General features: G+C 42.0%; 1 protein-coding gene across 4 annotated transcripts; it reads right to left on the reverse strand.

The window, feature by feature from the left end:
* Positions 1-2,877: 2,877 nt before the first annotated feature.
* Positions 2,878-19,616, reverse strand: pan2 (poly(A) specific ribonuclease subunit PAN2). 4 transcript variants are annotated; one of them, XM_088992109.1, is made up of 26 exons: positions 19,479-19,616; positions 18,935-19,240; positions 18,687-18,856; positions 18,483-18,603; positions 18,340-18,417; positions 18,001-18,271; positions 16,316-16,661; positions 14,391-14,487; positions 14,197-14,316; positions 13,993-14,112; positions 13,784-13,912; positions 12,051-12,250; positions 10,366-10,514; positions 9,533-9,639; positions 9,352-9,450; positions 7,603-7,691; positions 7,396-7,531; positions 7,189-7,326; positions 7,055-7,114; positions 5,920-6,010; positions 5,670-5,827; positions 5,453-5,596; positions 3,993-4,172; positions 3,819-3,912; positions 3,227-3,433; positions 2,878-3,134 (listed from the first exon to the last, which is right to left on the reverse strand). In XM_088992109.1, exons 2-26 carry the CDS (start codon positions 19,217-19,219, stop codon positions 3,100-3,102), a joined length of 3,624 nt encoding a protein of 1,207 aa, XP_088848235.1. In that variant the 5' UTR covers positions 19,220-19,240; positions 19,479-19,616; the 3' UTR covers positions 2,878-3,099. The 4 variants fall into 4 exon arrangements, 3 of the variants coding, with proteins under 3 accessions (XP_088848235.1, XP_088848221.1, XP_088848244.1); XR_016114450.1 differs by having other exon boundaries at positions 2,878-3,053; positions 3,135-3,433; positions 18,935-19,585; XM_088992095.1 differs by having other exon boundaries at positions 18,935-19,585.
* Positions 19,617-19,673: the final 57 nt, after the last annotated feature.

A 19,673-nucleotide genomic window follows, 5' to 3' on the forward strand; every position in this document is an offset into this window, starting at 1 on the left:
TGTGAAAGCGCTATATAAACTAATGTCTATGTATTGCATTGTATTTTGAACAGCCGCCCTCATTTCAAGCTCATATAACTCCAGACCCAGATAATTTAGGAATTAACTCTTTTTTTCCGGATGAAAGGAGAGTCTAGGGTTTCTAACACTGTATTGAATGTTTATGTAGTCCTAAAAGTCAAAATAATCTGTGGGTCCTGGAATTCAAGTGACAATGACAACAACCCTGGCATGGAGTGCACACATTTTTACATGTCTGGCAGTGAATGAGTTAAAATGTTTTGCGTTGATGACACACATTTTGAACAGTACTCTGATGTGAAATTATCACTCAACAAAACTTGTTTGTCGACCTTTCTGGCACAACTGATTGTTTCTTAATGTTATGATGGGCTCTTTTTCTTGCTTTATCAATTTCAACTGTTAAATTGTAGTTGAAACATGTCGAACGACTGAATGGTGTGAATGGCTCTGCTGTTTGAACATTTTGAACTGTATTTCAAGACCACAATTATCTGTTACTTTGTTACACTCAATGACTTTAATCTCTACGGTTTGAATTATTCAATACTGATACTTAAAGGACAACCGACGTCACTTTTTTGTTTCTTAACTGACATCAGAAAAACGTTTTATAGCATCTAAAATACCCAAAACACGCAGTATGATATTTTTATTAAGACGCCTTGCATTGCTGGGGAATCAAAACAATGGCTTCAGATTCGGAGAATATGCTTTCTTGTTACACATCCAGTTATGAATATGATTCAAATAGTTCTGAAGAGGAAAGCATACATGTTTGCAATCGATTAAAGAATTTATTCAGTGCCATCTTGAGGCAACATTGAGACGAAATGTCTCATCAAAAAAAAAATGCACAAAATGGCGACCTCCTGTGGCCACCTCCATTTCCACAGGCGAATAAATTCCTTATATGGAGCTTGGACGCCCTCTTCTGGTGGCTTTTGGGTTTTCAGACCAAACAAGTACAGCAAAATACATTGACGGGATGGAAGGACTGCTACAATGTGTCTTTTTTCGGTCAGGGGCGTTCCTTTAGTGATGTCATGTAGGGACTCGTCACCAACTCAAAAACAAGACTTCCTGAATATTCAGCGCGAGTCTTAAAACGTAAAATATAGCTATATGCGGTGGAATCATATTAAAATACGCTCTGTAGAAGTCATTTGAAGCCATTTTACAAATTATGGACACAACTTGTCCGGAGACGTCGGTTGTCCTTTAAATAATAATAGCGCATACTTATTTGTGCAAAATTCCACACCTTCTTCTTGTTCTCGGATTTTCCCTTCAAGGTATGCTACAGCGAATTAGTGTCCTCCATCATTCCTTTCATCACTTTGCTGCTGTGAAATGTAAATTTCTCCACTGTGAGACTAATAAAGGCAAATCCAATCCAATCTTCAGAGGTTTGATTTGCATGTTTAAATTCCACACCTACAAATCAAAACATTGTCACTCAAATACCTCGTCACAAATATTCAGGCAGAAATCAAACAGCACACACTATTTTAGATCCTATAAAGAAGAAAGCGGTTCAGATTGCTGCTTTGTGTTCTTTGTTGTGAAATTTCCTTATGGACCTAAATGTAGTACCGAGATTTTTCTCAAGTATAATTTCTGATTTGGGTCATTAAAAGTCGGGAAATATTGCAGTTAGCGCGTCGAATTCTGTACAGTACTGTATTGAAATTTCGTTGAAAAGGACGAACAACTTCTGCCAGCAGAGGGGGGCGGTGCTTTTAAAACGACAAACCCCTTTTCCCAAAATTAAAATTATATTTTAAATCACAACGACGAGTCCCCGAAATTCCGTTGGAATTCAAATGAGGGGAGGAACTGTAGACTGTTATAATATAATACCGCTATCATTTTTTTATCATTTCAAATAATGTACGGCTACAAACTACAGCTTTTATACGGGAATTGTAATCATTAGCCCAAATTGACCTGTATGAAACTCAAACGCGTCATTTTCACCTTTTCTTGAGCGAAGTCAAACTCCTGGGTCCGCTTGGGACTATACTTCACGAAACGACTTTAGTTTTCTTTTACTTTTCACACTTTGGGTTGATTTTTCTCCGGCAGATGCCATTACACACAATGATAAAAACGACGCTAACTCTTGAGTCTCGATTCCAGGAATGAGCTTCACTCTAGATTCGAGAAAAGACCCGTACCACGCGCATGCGCAATCCATCGAAAGGAAGCTAACAGCTAGCACTGTGCCGATGCCTGTTCTCGTGTCGAGTACAGTACTTACTATTTTGACGATTTTTGATTCATTGTGTTCATTGGAAACCGTAATTTTCATGATTAACCCATAACCCGGAATGGGATAATGAAAACCGTAGTTTTTACGGCAACACCAGAGTAGTTGGCAGGTGCGGTGAGGTTCATGGCTGGTGAGCAACTGACGTCATCATAGTTAGATTTACAAACATATGAATTCGACAGAGTAGCTTATTCACAATTTGATTGGCAACAGTTAACGTGTTTTGTTTAAAATGTCATGTCAGCATTCTTTAGATAAACTGTAGCATTGAAAAAAAGAATAAAAAAACGTTATCGTGTTGCCTTTACTTGTAAATGAAGTCCATGCGCTGCTTCTTCTGAAGAAAGGCATCTATACCTTCTTTGTAGAAGCCTTCCTTATCTTTCTTCAGTTTTAAAAGTCTCTCTATTTGTTTCAATTGAGAAATGTAATCCTCCATTGTGAAAATAAGGCCAAGCAACATGAAAAAACTGGATGGTTGCACTTAACTTTCTAACTGTTTCCTGTAGCTTGCTCTCACTAATTCTATTATTCTAAGTTTGAAAGAACATCTTCTTCCACAAACATATTAGAGACTTGCGTTTCTGGTGCTCACGTTCCATGTCTTTATTTACATGCACCAACAACTTTTCAAAGCAAAGAAAACAAACATCTTGGGGTTTTCTAAAAAACAGTAACCTTACTTCCTGTTCAAAGACTCATTTCCAAAGTAAAAAAGTGTAAATGGTGACAAACGCTGATGAAAGACCGATTGGCTCTGCAAAAGGAAGATAAGAAATAGTGACGACATTGCCGTAGTTGAGTCACAGGCCAACGACGGGAGGAAACAGTGCAGCACCTGCCAGAGGAAGAAGAGTCGCATGAGTCCTTTTTGCAGGGGTTCCACCCCCGCTGGAGTTGTCCCACACTTCCTTCCACGTCATTTCGTACTTTTTGGGCTACCTCCGCCATCTCCCGCGTCCACTTCTGGGACTTTCCAGTCCATCTGGCGGCCTTTTTCATAAAGTCCCTTCAGGACCTTCCTGACTTGGTTGGGGCCGCCGCCTCCACGACTGACTTCTAAATACTTCCTGTAGAGCTGCAGGGCCGTGCGCGCGTCCTCGATGCTATCGTGGGTTTCCCCCTGGATGCTCAGGTCTGATAGCAGGAGGAAAGAGCATTTTATTTCAGCCGCTTGCGAGTGTTATTTTATAGTTGGATACCAATCATCCCTGGAAGGCCGTCCGCTGCTGTAGACCAAATGCGAAAATGGTGCATGCATTTTGTGAGGAAGAAAGTTTTGGCCCGACGTCAGCGATATGAGAAAAATGACCATGTGCACGTGCTATTCAATCGTGGAGATATAGCATAGCAATATTTGCGGCACCGATTCTGTCAAGCCTATATATACACACACACACAGGCAGGGATTAGAGAAATGCATACACCCAAATTCGGTGATTTGGAATGGAGAAAAACTCCAATAAATGAAGAGGGTGCACGAATCCAATTTGGTCATTTTTTTCCCCCTTGTCAGACTTACCGAGAAAGTACCAGGCGAGAAAGCGCAACGAGATCATCCTCTTCCGAGGCAAATGGAAAAGGTAGACGGTATCGATGACTTGGTCTTTGAGCACCTGGAAAGAAGCATCATCATGCTCGACGAGCCAACTCTTAAATGGCATTCATGGGATTGTGGACAGTGCAGAAATGATACCAATAAATTGATCACTCGAAAGTCCTTCTGCAAGCCGTGACCGACAAAGCGAACCCCTGTGTCGATAAGGAAGCGCAGCTTGAGGTAGGTGGACTTGAGAGTCGTCAAGTGCTTGGATGAGATCTTGGCATCCAGGTCACCCGGTTTTATGCCGGAATACTGAGTCAAGTAGTCCACCACCTGTACGACATTCAAACGGTGGCGATAAGGGCTGGCTGGATTGGACTGATTCATCGACCGCCGTTATCGCTTCTCGAGTTAGTAGAAACATTGTCCTTTTTTTCTTTTGGGGGTGGGAGGACATTACCACATTGCAAAACTATCCAGAAATATAATAATGATTTATTTCCCCCCGATTGTAGTCTGTTTAAAATGGTCAACATTGTTTCCTGTAATTTCTATCTTTCTTGTTGTCAGCATTAATTGATCCCCAAAAAATATATTTGGAAGATTTTTTTCTTTAATTGATTATGTGATTAACTCATACACTGCCATTCACGAATGTATTCAGGAATGAAAAATATGACGTGGAGCACCATTCCCGAATTTGTTTGGGTGAGGATAAAGCATTGGCCATGGCCTCTGGCGATGTTTTTCCCGTCCACAAGGAGGCAATATTTCCCTTTTTTCTACATTAGGGCTTTGTTCCAGCTTCAGCTGTTGTTAAAGCGCTATATAAACCAACGTATGTATTGAATTGTATTTTGGACAGCCACCCTTATTTCAAGCTCATATAACTCCATACTTATATAATTTAGGAATTAACTTTTTTCTGATGAAAGAAGAGAGTATAAGGTTTCGAACGCTGTATTGAATGTTGATGTAGTCCTAAAATTCAATATTCTGTGGGTCCGGGAATTCCAGTAACAATGACAAAAACCCTGACACTGGAGTGGACACATTTTTGCACGTCTGGCAGTGAATGAGTTGAGAGATTATTAAAATGTTATTGGGCTAAATCTTGCACTCAGCGTTGTCCTTGAAAAAAAAAAACTATTGGTTGGGAGAGTGACCCAAAAAGATGCATCCTACTGAGTCCCTCACTGTAGCAATGTTTTCTCCCGAAAGAGGAGTGTGTAAAAGTGATTGACAACTTTGTCAGACGAGTACAGGTTTGCTTGCAACGAAATGGTGGACATTTGGAACACATCTTGAAAAAGCCATAAATTGACTAAAAATAGACAGAAATAGCTGAAACTCTGGTGAATGGTCTTCCATAATTTGAATAATGTGTGGTTGTAATTTTAAATAAATAGCCTTTTAATCAAAGCCACAATTGACATTTTCATGGGTACGCATCTTTTTGGGTCACCCTGTATGTTACTACGAAAACGTTCGTATGTACCGTTGTTCGTAACTCAAATGTTCATAAGTAGGGGAGCGTCTGTAGTCTTATTGACATGACTCTTGCATTCTTCTTCAAAATCCCATATGGCTTTTGAGGCTAACACGGACCTTACCTGCTCCTGCGTGGAGATGTAGTCGTCAATGAAAGGCACGCCCTCATTGGGCCCCTGCCCCCGCACGCAGGTGATCCTGGCCACTGACATCTGACTGGGCTTGATTGTGGACTTGGTGCCGTCACTGCGTAGCTCCGCCTCTTCCTGTGTGAGCACGCATCATTGCGATCAATGGCGGCGTCCCTTGGATAAAGGCGGGATAGCAAGAGCCGCCTACCTGGTTGAGCGTCACAAACTCGGCATCCAGCCCCACCAGATCGCCCGCCTGCGGCATCTCGCCGACCATGAGCGGGATGAAAGTGGCGTGACTCTTCCTCTGTTTGCGAGCCAGAGAGGCTTCCGTCAGCAGAACGCTGGCATCGATGGGCTTTTGAACTGAAGACACACGGAAAGCGCGAGGCGCTGCGTCGCGACATTCTCACGTATGCATGCGAGCGAGCGTGCGTGACACACCGAGTGAAACTCACTGCGAAGGTCGTATTTGGTGTGGTAGTTCCTCTTGGCATAATAGAGGACAGCGGGCACTTTCCAGCTCACGTCGAATTGGGCAGCTTCCGTCTGCGGTGAAGGATTGGTTGAAAAAAAACAGGGGCGTTCCAGACGTGACATCACGTCAGGCATCGTCATCAACTCGAAAACAAGACTTCCTGAATATTCAGCGCGAGTCTTAAAACGTAAAATATAGCTATATGTCATGGAATCTTTGTAAAATACGCTGAGTAGAAGTGATGTTACAAATTATGGACACAACTTGTCCGCGGGCGTCGGTTGTCCTTTAAAAGATGACCCTGCGCCATTTAGGCCGGTGCGCCTTATATGTGAAGTAATATTGAGTCAAAACAGGTCTCGCAACTACTGTCAGCAGCCACCAACTCCATTTCCCCCTGTAGAGGAAGTAACCTCAGCCTCTACTGTAGCGCCTTATAATGTGGTGTGCCTTATATTTGGAAAACCTTTATATATTTATATATTATATTTGGAAAACTTTTGTCATTCATTGTGGGTGCGTCTTATACACCAGAAAATACGGTACTAAATTAGTGTTTGGCAAGATGGTAGGGTCCTTCGAAAATATGAATTGCAGTATGGGACCTTACTTGCAGTATGGGACCTTATGATCAGACAGTTTACAACTAGGCTACTATACAAGACGTTGAGCGGGTCAACTTCAAAATAAAAACCAAACCAGTATGAAATTGCACATGGACTGCTTTATTTTGAAATCGTCCTTTAGAAGCAATCGTGGCAGTTGATTAGACTAGCTTGAACTTTATACTATCTTTGTGACTGCTTTATTTCCTGTATATGATAGTTGTCCATGTCCATGTTGTTTTAACGTCAAGGTGGCGCTGTGTGACTGGCTACCATTACAGCAAGTCCTGTATTTTGTTTTTCTACTTCTTCCTTTCCTTTCCTCTTACCTTCATCACGTTGCTGCTGTGAAATGTACATCTCTTTAATGTCATGCATTTGTTAATCTCACGAGATTAATAAAAACTAATCCAATCCAATCCAATATCACGCAACTCTATTTTGTATTGTATACACATGTTTTTTACGCCGCGGCCCTTGTCAATCGAACAAACACAATGCCTTCTTTACCTTGTCGATGGGCTCGATGAGGAAATCATTGAACAGATACCACTGCTGGTGTGTGACTCCCTGAAGAAAAAAAAAACATTGTTGGCAAGGAGCAAAGTATCCCGCTTCGTCCTTTGCATCCCCGTTCGACTGACCTCTTTTCTCTGGTGATACGTTTCTCCCACTTTGATGTGTGCCACTAAGTTTCCCCCCGTGCGAGCGTCAAGGATATGAGGCACTGTTACCACCAGGTCGTAGAGGGCCGTGCCGTCCGCCTCCTCGCCGCTACTCATCTTGAGGCAATGCGAAGACAGTCAGCGGCGGAAACAAAAGCCACCTTTCTTGTCACCCTTTCGGCTCACCTCTTCTCCTTCTGGCCAGCTGCTGATCTGCAGGCCTTGGCTTTTGTTAATGGCCATCTTCAACGTGAGCGGGATCCACAGGTGCTTCGGATCCTCCAAGCGGCTAAAGGCATCCATCCCGCAAACGTCCTCGCCGCTGGAAAAGGTTAAGCAGCGCTCAGATCAAAAGTGATGGTAATTGAGGAGTAAGTAAGGAGCGAATCTTACTCAAGGCACCATTCGGTGGGCATGCGTGGGACGTCTTTTGACACTGCCGGCTCCGATTTCCCTTGTTGCCTGGCTTTAGCGAAGGCGTACTGTTTAAAGAGCCACAACAAAACTGGCTATTAACTCATGCGCTGCCATTACCGAATTTATTCGGGAATTGAAAAGTGTCATTCCCGAGTTTGTTTGGTTTTTCTTGCGAGGGTGCATATAAAGCCCTGGTCAGACCTCTGGCAATGTTTTTTAATTTCCACGAGGGGCCAACATTTGCATTTTATCCATGTTAGCGCTTTGTTATAGCTTCAGCTGTTAGAGCACTATATAAACCAATATATATATATATATATATATATATATATATATATATATATATATATATATATATATATATATATATACACACACACACACACACAGTAAAGTCTCGTTATATCGATATTCTCGGGAGTCGGAAAAAATATTGATATAACCGGACTATCTATATATCTGATCCTGCGGCATGTAAATTTTGTCCTTGCGTTCATAGAAATAGTATCGTAATAAGCAGTACTATCGATATAACCGATATCGATATAACGAGACTTTACTGTATATCTATATCTATATCTATATCTATATCTATATCTATATCTATATCTATATATAGATACAGTAAAGTCTCGTTATATCGATATTCAAGGGAGTCCGAAAAAATATAGATATAACCGGGACTATCGATATATCCGACCCTGTTTGCATGTAATTTTCTCCGTGCGTGCATAGAAATAGTATCGATATAACCGGGACTATCGATATATCCGATATCGATATAACGAGACTTTACTGTATATAGATATATTACATTGTATTTTGGACAGCCACCCCCGCCCATTTCAAGCTCAGATAACTCCAGACCCATATAATTTAGGAATGAACTCTTAACTCTGTTTTTAAGTCATTCACTGCCATTCCTGTATTTATTCGGGAATTCAAAATATGACGTGGAGCGCCATTCCCGAATTTGTTCGTGTTTTGGTTTTCCTTGCGGCTGGTCAGACCTCTGGCAAGTGTTTTTTTTTTTCCTTTCCATTACGGGGGCAGCATTTGCCTTTTGTACAGCCGCCCCCACTTGCACATCATATTACTCCAGACCCATATAACTTAGGAAATAACTATTTTTTGATGAAAGAAGAGAGTCTAAGGTTTCTTACGCTACATTGAATGTTTAGGTTGTCCTATAAATCAATATTCTGTGGGTCGTGGAATTCAAGTGACAATGACAAAAACCATGGCACTGGAGTGGACACATTTTTGCACATCGTCTGGCAGTGAATGAGTTAAAACAAACAAAGAATTTGTTGTGACATGTTTGACACGAGTCACTAACCAAAACATGGAGCTTAAAAATGGCCTCAGTAAACTATGACCATACATTCTAAAGGACTTACAGCAAATCTGTGTCCTCCATCTTCGGAGGTTTGATTCGCATGTTTGTTTTGGCCAAGCTTTTACGTCGGATGCCCTTTCTGACACAACCCTCTGTTTTTATCCAGGCTTGGGACCGGCACAAGAATATCAAAGTATCAAATGACAAAAAGGTAATGTCGGTGATGTCATGAACCAAGGAGGAGCTTCTGTCAAGTTGTAATTGCGATCCTCCAGCCTTGAAGGTGCCCTGCATGTTGCTACGGCAACCTCTTTGCCAATCACTGGACACCAACTAAAAATTTTGGTTCCCTCATTTACATTTTACATATCCGATCATGAAATTACCTCTCCCTGGACTTTCCAGAATTCCGCTTCTTTCGCGCTGTTCACCTCACAGTTTATCACCAAAACATCAGGGAGACACCGAATGTTGCGTGTTTGGACCTGCGGAAGTATGCACGCAAAGTGTCAGCAAAGGATGAGCTCATCATCGTGGAACCGGGAGGGACGAGGTGGAGCCACTTACCGTGGGCTGATACTTCTCACAGTTTTCACACCACGCCTGTGTACTTTGCTCCAAGCAGATGCTCTTCTTCAGGATCTCGGCAAAGTCGTACTCCTTTATCGTTTTCTCTGGGAAGTCAAACAAGCAGCAGAAAGTGATTACTTCCTCCCAAAAGCCAAAAAAAAAAAGAGCATTCCGGCTCAACGTTTACAGCAGAAACAAAGGCAAGCCAAATAGAATGACAAGTGAAATTTAACCAAACTGTTAACTCTGCATGATAAAAGTCCACTAATAAGATGCTCACTCACACAATGCAATACATCAGATGGGGTGCCGATAAAGCGCTGGTCAGACCTCTGGCCATGTTTTTTCCCTTCCACGAGGGGGCAGCATTTCCCCTTTTCCATGTTAGCGCTCTGTTCCAGCTTCAACTGTTGTTGAAGCATTATATAAACCAAAATGTATGTATTGCATTGTATTTTGGACAGCCGCCCTCATTTCAAGCTCATATAACGCCAACCCATATCATTTAGGAAATGACTTATTTTTGTGATGAAACAAGAGAGTCGAAGGTTTCTTACACCGCATTGAATGTTTATGTAGTCCTAAAACTCAATATTGTGTGGGTCCTGGAATTCGAGTGACAATGACAAAAACCCTGGCACTGGAGGGGACACATTTGTGCACATATCTGGTAATGAATGAGTTCAAACCACAAATGTATTCCCCTCCCCCATCTCTTTCCATTGTCAAAGATTTTTGGAAAAGCATCAGGGAGCTTTTGGGTGGCGCTAAAGAACCGCATGCCGCCCCTGGCCTCGACTGTAAGTGATGTAAAGGCTTGCTGGACTGACCTTGAGAGTTGTGCTCGGGGTAGTGCATTGTGAAGAGCAGTGTGAGGGAGGAGCGTACAGTCTCTTTTCCGCAGCGACACAGGCTACTGTTCTCCACCTCGCATCCAAACAACTTTCCGATGGCAGAATCGCCGGATGAGCCCAGAGAGCTGTCAACACCACAATCTGGTTTGGGTTTCCTCACTTGAGCATCAATTAAGTCTGAAATATTTACCTAAAGAATCTAATTGAGGTTTCCCCCTCAATATTGCAATTCCAAGATGGAAGATGATACTATAAATTTTCAACCTTTGGACAGTAATCCCTTGCTACTTCGCAGTTCGATTATCGCGCCCCTTGATGCATCGAAGATTTTTTTTGAATCTCAAAAAAAAAGGCCGTTAATGGCAGCAAAAGTCACTACAGTACAATACTGTAAAACAGGGGTGTCAAAGTCATTTTTTGCCGCGGGCCACATTGTACTTATGGTTTCCTCTCGAGGGCCGTTATGAATTTGGGGAACCCATTAGAATGTTTAAATCCCTTCAAATATTACATATAGAGCACACAGCAAATTAATGAATAACTCGTTTTCAAATCTGAAGTCAAGAATAATGACTTTTATCGTGGTTGACATCCAAAAATATGAAATTTTGGCTCAGATTTTAGCAATCATCATGGAATTTAACAAGTCTGATTTGCTTTCGCGGGCCGAAAAAAATGATGTGGCGGGCCGGATTTGGCCCGCGGGCCTTGACTTTGACACCTGTGCTGTAAAACAAGAGTGTCACAAAGAGTAGCATACACTATTTCATTAGATTTACTGTTGTTATTTTTTAACATCCATTTTGAGGCATTACTGTGCTGTAAATGCACAAAACCGAAGATCAGTAACCAAAAACATCGGTTGTATTTGGCCATACCTGACAATGAGTGGACGAACGATTAATGTCAACAACATTTGCATCACTTTGCTCATTCATGTGATGCCGCGCTGTCAACTCGGGTTTTCTTTTTTCATTTGTTTTGGTGGCCAAAGCTGATTGGGCGAGGGATGACACTACCACCTCTGTATGCTCCCCCCTGTCTGTCTCAGCACGATGGGGTACAGGGCTTTCAACTGCTCTGCCCCCAAACTCTGGAACTCACTTCCTTCCAACATTCGGAACATCGATTCTCTTCCCACCTTCGAATCCCATCCTAAAAAACCCACCTATTTAAAATTGCATTTTCTGTGTAGCTCTCCCGTTTCTATTTATAACTGTATTTTATTTATTGTATTCTATTTGTGACTGTATTTTATTTATTATAGTACCTATGCTTGTCTGTTACTCTATAGTTATGCCGCAGTTGCACGCCATTACAACGTCAATAAATCTACAGTGCGTTAAATCAACAAAGACGAGTAGTGTACCTGTAAATATTATATTGTATATACTGTAAGTTGATAGTGGGCTGTTTATTTTATTGCATTAGAGTTTTGTACTGTACCACAAATATTTACTGGGCTTCTTTATGCATGTCCTGTACTGTGTTCCATTAAATTGGGCAGATTTCATGTTGCCGGGAGAAAAGTTTTATCCCTTTTTTTTGTTGTCGGTGTTGCACCGCACAGTCGAAAATGCTTCATAGCAATTTTCCGATGCCAACCGGTGGGTGGGCACTAATAGCTCAGGCCTTATTTAGGCTGATGGGTTGCCTCTGACCTGCTGCTGGCTCCCCTGTAGGCCTGTGGCCCCTCCTGCTCTTGAGTCTCCTGGTGCAGTTGTGTGAGAATGAAGCGGTTCCAGCTTTGGATGAGGCGCCCCAGTCTGGCCTTGCCTGTTTGCTCATCGGAATCTGCCAAGATAAGGCCCAGCGCAGACGCTTCGGGGATGGTGCGAAATGCTCGCAGGAAATTACTTGCCTTGATGATAGAAGACAAAATGATACTGTTAAGGAGACGGCATTTGTTCGACTTAAATTAGCTAATGCACATATAGCGGCTCAGCTTTTCCCTCACCTTTCCGAGTGTAATAAGCCGCTCATCGCAGAAGCTAAAGATTATAGACCCCTGGGAACATTGTGATTAGGTCTGTCTACATGTTTTGCGGCACCATTTATATTCATAGACTCGCATACCTTTTCTGAAACCAGAAAAAGCCTAGTAAGACACTGGGGTTGTAGGGGCTGCAGGCTTTGCCCCCTTGAAGCCAAATGATTTTTAACATTACAGCTTCGTAAAATGAGGCTAAAAATACCATACAAATGTTGATCGATGATGTACTTCTACAAAAATACCCATATTTCAACCTGTCAATCATGAAAATATCATGTTTGATATTATTTTGAGAAAACAAAGCAGAAGTATTTGACAATCAACCAAACATTTAATAATCAATCTTGTTTGAAAAGTACAATGAATTGTATGACATTGTTAGTAACTTCAAATATGCAGATCTAACCTACATCCCTATAGGCTGACAAAAATAGCTATCAACAAACTCAAATTTGAATAACAGCATTATCCACAATAACATTTTCTTTTAGACTTCACACTTGTTGCTTTTTCTACGGCAGATGTCATTACATGACAATGATAAAAACAATACAAACTTGACTCTCGATTCCAGGAAAGACCTGTAGCATGCATCATCTAAAGCAGGGGTGTCAAAGTCATTTTTTGCCGCGGGCCACATTATAGTTATGGTTTCCTCTCGAGGGCCGTTATGAATTTGGGGAACCCATTAGAATGTTTAAACACCTTTAAATATTACATATAGAGCACACAGCAAATTAATGAATAACTCGTTTTCAAATCTGAAGTCAAGAATAATGACTTTTATTGTGGTTGATATCCAAAAATATGAAATTTTGGCTCAGATTTTAGCAATCATCATGGAATTTAACAAGTTTGATTTGCTTTCGCGGGCCGAAAAAAAATGATGTGGCGGGCCGGATTTGGCCCGCGGGCCTTGACTTTGACACCTGTGATCTAAAGGAAGCTAACAGCTGGCACTCTGCCAATTGCCAGTTCTAAATTTAGGTTTGATCCTTAGCGTTCTCGTGTTTTGAATGAACGTTGGGTATTTTCTATTTTAATAATTTTTTTACTTATTATTTTTATTGGAAACCGCAATTTTCATTAATAAAACCGTAACCCGGAATGGGATAATGAAAACCGTACTCATTACGGCAAAACTGGAGTAATTGGCAGGTATGTACTCGTTGCTTCCAGGCTTAAAAACACCACAAATTCTATTCTTTGGCTTGTTTGCAAACCATTTTCCCCTTTGTGTGTTACCGGTTATGTGATTGCTTTAGACCCGCAACGTGTAATTCTCCCTTGGTGTTCCATTTAGTTTAAACATCATCATCGTGAATGTTCCTTTTTGAAGACGTTTACAGGTTGGAAGTAACCAAGCTCGACAATGTGGAACAAAACTCCTGTTTGACTGACCTGACATGGATCTCCTCGTGACAAATCCAACATGTGGAAGAGGAAGCCCAACTCACAGGCCAAACAAAACTCCTTCTGACACAAATGATTCTGTACCAGGCAACGAATTGGCTCCAGGAAGTACAATACCTAAAGTGCCAAAAACAAACAATATGTTGATGATTTCAAAAATAAAACACAAAACCTCATGAAAGTAATCTCTTTGTCACCTGGATCATGCAGTTGCAATAAGCATTGGGGATGTGCGGCTCCAGGCCGGCAAACAAGGTTTTGTTGTAATGTTTGAAGTCAAAGTCCTCCAGTCCAAGTTTGGAGTATTTAATGGTCACCTACTCGGGCACGGCAAATGTCACCATCATTGTCACACACGAGGTGTAAGAAGCAATGTATTCACACTCAAAGACAATTCAAACCTTTCTATATTTTTTGGGCACCATGTAGAGGTGGGGCTCTTCATCGCGTCCAATTGGTGACTCGGGAACTTGGTTGTAACTGTCATAATCCTGCTCCACGTCTTTCAGTTTGTAGGGAACCTGAAGAAGGGAAGTAAAAGATGTGAAAATGTCACCCGGTTTACACACAAACACACAAAATGTTTTGAACATGCCTGGTTACGGGGACGCGTGCGAGGGTTTGCTGCATATCCGATGAATCCAACGGTTTTCATGGTGCGCAGGATTTCTGGGTCCACCGGAGGAGCTCGTCTATGTGAAAATTCAAAAGACAAGCTTCAAAATGTGGCAGTCACATTTTAGGAAGCTAGAAACCCAAATGACTGGGATGTTCTATCCCTTGGTTGCATGACACACAGCGGGTGGTTTTTGTACAGATGCTCCCCAAATTACGAACATTCGAGTTACGAAAAACGGTACATACGAATATTTTTGCAGGTATGTCAAAAAATGTTTGCAGAGATGCTGTAAGTTAGATGCTGTAAGTTAGATTTTGTATTGTATAGAGTATGCGGACGTGGTGGAATCCCTCTTCCAGTTGATGCTGCGGGAGGATGCGATGCATAACAAAAAGTAATGGCTGCTGGCATGTAATTCAGTAATTACGTGCCAGCAGCTTCAATCATGGCTAAATAAAGACCCAACGATATATGTCGTCGTACTACAGTAGGTGTGAATTTATTTTACAACTGATAGAGCGTCTGTTTTATACTTCCACGTATAGTGTTTAACTTAAACATACATTCCATACAAAATACAGCACTGAAGCAACTTACGAACAAATTCACCTTACAAACGACCGCTCGGAATGTATCTCGTTTGCATTCTTTCTTTGAGAAACATTCTGGTGGGTGGTCATCTCTCTGTTGCCAAACAGTATATACAACTCTTAAATAATTTTGAAAAAGTAAAAGGCTAAAAAAAATAATCACACATTTATTCGGGAATTGAAAATACGATGTAGAGCGCCATTCCCAAATTAGTTCGGGTTTTGTTTTTTCTTTCCTCGGTGCCGATAAAGCGCTGGCCATGGCCTCTGGGAATGTTTTTTACATTTCCACAAGGGGGCAACATTTCCCTTTTTTCCATGTTAGAGCTATGTTTCAGCTTCAGCCGTTGTTAAAACATTATATCAACCAATATGTATGTATTGCATAGTATTTTGGATAGCCACCCTCATTTCAAGCTCATATAACTCCAGATGCATATAATTTAGGAATTAACTATTTTTTCTGATGAAAGAAGAGAGTCTAAGGTTTCTTACACCGCATTGAATGTTTATGTAGTCCTAAAACTCAATCATGTGTTTGTCCTGGAATTCGAGTGACAATGACAAAAACCCTAGCATTGGAGTGGACACATGTTTGCACGTCTGGTAGTGAATGAGTTAAAATCAAAAATATATTACCTTTCCCTATATCTTTCCGTTGTATTTTTTTTTGGGGGGGAAAGCGCCAAAATAATTTTGAAAGAGTAAAAGGCAAAAAAAAAGTACACTGTATGCACTGTATGCATAAAGGTGTCTTGAAAGGCGCTTAGAAATAAAACGTAGTATTATTATTATTAATAATAAATGTTATCAGCATAGTTTGGCTGCTTTTATGGGTGGACTGTAGCACATTTTGTAGAAATTTTCTTGAATGACCAAACACCACATCATTCAAGTTGGTATCACACCTTGCATCACTATCGCTTAGCTTTCCGCGCTAACATCAAAGCAACTCAATCCCCAAAATCATTTTCTCAGGCCACAATAAATGCGGGGTTGTGAGTGACGTAACTCCAAACAACACTCACAGCTGATAAGAGAACTGACTGCACTTCCACTTAGTAACAGTTGTTGTTATTTCTTTGCAGTGAGTAGCGACGTCATACATCTCCATTCTGGCTGGCGAGAAAAGGCCACCATTGTGAGTGGCGTTAACTTCCCCAGGCTGGGCGTGACTCATCCTATCGTTTTACACTAGCTAACAAAAGTTGCTATTTGCTGTGGATTTCAGTCCAAATTGGCATGCTTTGAAATATTCCAAGGGCGGGAGTAGCCGAATGACTCACAGTCAATTTTATTGAGAGCGGTTACCTTGGGCTTGGTGCGGCCAACGCAGCGGGCCAGTCGGACAAGAGCGGCTCTGTGCTGGTTAGCGTCATGGGGATTAGCGACAGAGGCAGCAAGTCGTGGTTCCAATCCAGCTGAGGCAACGTGTCCACAAGGCACGGCAGCGCAAACTCCGTCTCACGAGAGTAGTCGTTGAATGACACGTCGGCAGCGTCCGACCACAGGTGCACGCATCCCCCGGAGTCCCCGAAGGCTAACGCTTGCTTGCTGGACGATACGTCAAAACTCATCAGCAGCTGGCCCACTGTGTTGACGTGAAAAATGTCCGCCACATTGGCCAGTCCACTTGGCTCACAGAATTGGCACTGACCTGCAAGTAAAACATGAGGCAGACATTTTGCGCCAAACTGCAAATGTAAGCGGAATGGTTGCACAATGTTCAAGAAACACTCGTACCCAGAAAAGTACAGTGTATATAAAAAGTTTACACATCTATTTTCAAGTGCTAAGTAGTTGTGACATTTCAATTCACCAACCATGATAAAGAAGTTCAAAACTTCTTCCACCATTAGAATCGAAACAAGGGCGCAGAAAATCCCACTGGATCCTCTGCACCCTGCCCACCACCTTTTCCAGCGACTCCCTTCAGGCAGGCACTACCGATCCATGCGCACCAAATTGGGCAGACATTTAAACAGCTTCTTCCACCAAGCCATTAACTCAATAAATAGTAACCCAAATATAACTGTATAATCGCTTTTTGCAATTTTTTATGATGATAGTAGTGCAGCATGTTCTACCGGAGACAAATTCCTTGTGTGTTCTACATACTTGGCAATAAAGATGATTCTAATTACTGTTACTGCAACCTTTACGATTCCATTAAATACAAACTTTCAAAGTGGTAGGAGATAGAAACAACCAACTTTGATCAGGCGGTCACGCAAGTGAGAAAAACCTTGTACAACTTGGCTAAGTGCAGAATGAACCAATCTGATTGAAACTCATGCCAAAGTGAGTCACAATAGGCAGCTGCCACCATTTGAAGTGCCTCTGATTAAGCTCAAATGAAGTTTGGCTGCTCGAATTGGGTTTCTCTGCCCTTCCGCTCTTCATTTTCTAGCAGAAGGTGAATGTTAATTGGAAGTGTTCCCAATGTTTTCCACCTTGACTAAAGCCCCAGTTCCATTTGATCGTGAAAAACTTCACCTACAAAACAAAATACTGCCACAATCATGCTTGGTGATGTGATGCGTTTGCACCAAAGCATACCATATTTTCGGCACTATAAAGACAGACGTGGAAAGCATTAACATTTTTCAAAAGCCGACAGTGCGCCTAACATACAGAACAATAGTTATTTCTTGGACGTAGTATTTAAAATGATCTTGAAAGTGATTTGCGACAGCTGGGGCGGTTGTGACAGCTCTATTTTAATAAAGCTGTATTGCATTGTATTCATTTTAGCGATCTAGTGGATGCATGGCGCAACTGCAGCCACTATTGTAGCTTTGATTCTTATAATACGGTGCGCCCTATGTATGAAAACAGTTTTAATACACGATCATTTATTATGCCTAGTGCAAATACTACAAGTGTCAAAATTAACTCATTCACTGCCAGACGTGCACAAATATGTCTTCTCCAGTGTATTGGTGATATGGAATCTTCAAAAAGTCATCAGTGACAACATGCAACAACAATTATACCTGTCTGTGAGATAATGGCCAATCGTGACGTGTACGTAGGAATGAAGCGCAAAAAGAGCGGGTCTACGTGCACTTGAAGCGGTGTGACGGCTCGCATCATACGGAGGTCATACACCATGAGAAATCGCTCGCAAGCCAAGCCGTTGAGTCCTCGACTGGAGAAACCGCAGGCGGCCAAGAGGTTGCCGTGCACGTCGAAATCTGACAGGCTGCCTGAGAAGGCGTCAAACTCGTGCTCCGTTTTGAACGAACGCAGGTCACGCAGAGTCACCTGGTTTGAATTGAAGCGTAACATCAGCACTGGGTAATGGAAGTCAAATAATTTCATTTCGGACTTACCTTGCCTGAAGTGTGCCCGCAGAAGAAAAAGCGACTGGTTTGGCGCATGATTGCAACACCGGGGACCTCCAATGTGAACTTTTCAGCACATAAACAATACCATGAGTTTAGTCAAGTGAGACCATACTACATGTGAATCTCACCTTTTGAGTTTCTTGAACTGTATTCAGGTCAACTTCAGCTACATAGTTTTGTAATCCTCCCATTAGCAACGTATTGTTGTCAGTCATTAGGAGACTGTGCATGTCAGCACCTTCCTCCATTCTAGAATGAAACAAATGTTATCAATATGTCAGTGCCTAGCCAAATCTGTAATCAAACAATAGAGGGAGGAAGGGTCTCCATACGGATAGTCAAACATGACAAGGCCCCCACGAGTACAGCACTTAAGGCTACACTTTGAGAGGAACAGCACGCCTGTTTCCAGACTCTGAATGTGTCGAATGTCATCGGTTGCGTGAACTTGAAAAGAAGAATAGCGGCCCATCGTAGAGCCAAAGAATGACGTAGCATGACCCTGTAAGTGAATGGGAAATGGCATGAGATGGGGATTCGAAAGAAGAAACATCATCACAATTGCGCAGGGCATTCTCACTCTGTGGTTTCCCATCCAAAGCATCTCTTCCTGCCCGTCAAAATGTGTGGCTGTAACTGGGACACCGACTTCTGAGACGACACTATGCAGCTCAGAAAAAATGCCCTCCACGAGATGTACGGATTCGGGGACTGTTACGGCCAGACCATCCGCATCGATGTCAACACCCTGCAGAAGGTCGGGGTTGACGTGAGGGTCTAGGGTGGGCTCCATCCCTGCATCCAGAGTCCCGTGAAGGCTAGAAGAGTAGTCCCCCATTCCAGTGTCCAGGGCTTCATAGTTCATCTTATGTTCAACTAAATTAGCCTGCATTGAAAGTACAAGGTCTGCCAATGACACACGATATCGGTCAAGATGATAAAACCGAATAGCATTGATCGATTTGACAAGCAACCATGCAACCACAATTCGTGTTGTTGTCCCATCAGCTAACAGTTAGCTAGCTATGTAACACAGTTAGCTTAGCTGTCTTCCGCAGCCAGTTAGTTAATTTCGTAAAGATTAAAAACACAAATACACATAAATACAAATTGTTCTTGCCGACCTCAGCTCAAAGTTGGATTTGCCGCCCATACTTCCAGCTAGTCTCTCACGTACGAAAAATAAAAAACACAACACGCTCAAGACCCGAAACGCATCCAGGCAGCAGTGGTGCGTTCATGAGCACATTGCGAGCTCTGTTCCAAACTACACTAGACAATTAAGCTCCAAACTTCGCCAACTGAAGCTCTTTAGAACG

Source organism: Hippocampus bargibanti, linkage group LG01, assembly GCF_051943395.1.
Source record: "Hippocampus bargibanti isolate YZ-2025 linkage group LG01, ASM5194339v1, whole genome shotgun sequence".
Taxonomy (NCBI): domain Eukaryota; kingdom Metazoa; phylum Chordata; class Actinopteri; order Syngnathiformes; family Syngnathidae; genus Hippocampus; species Hippocampus bargibanti.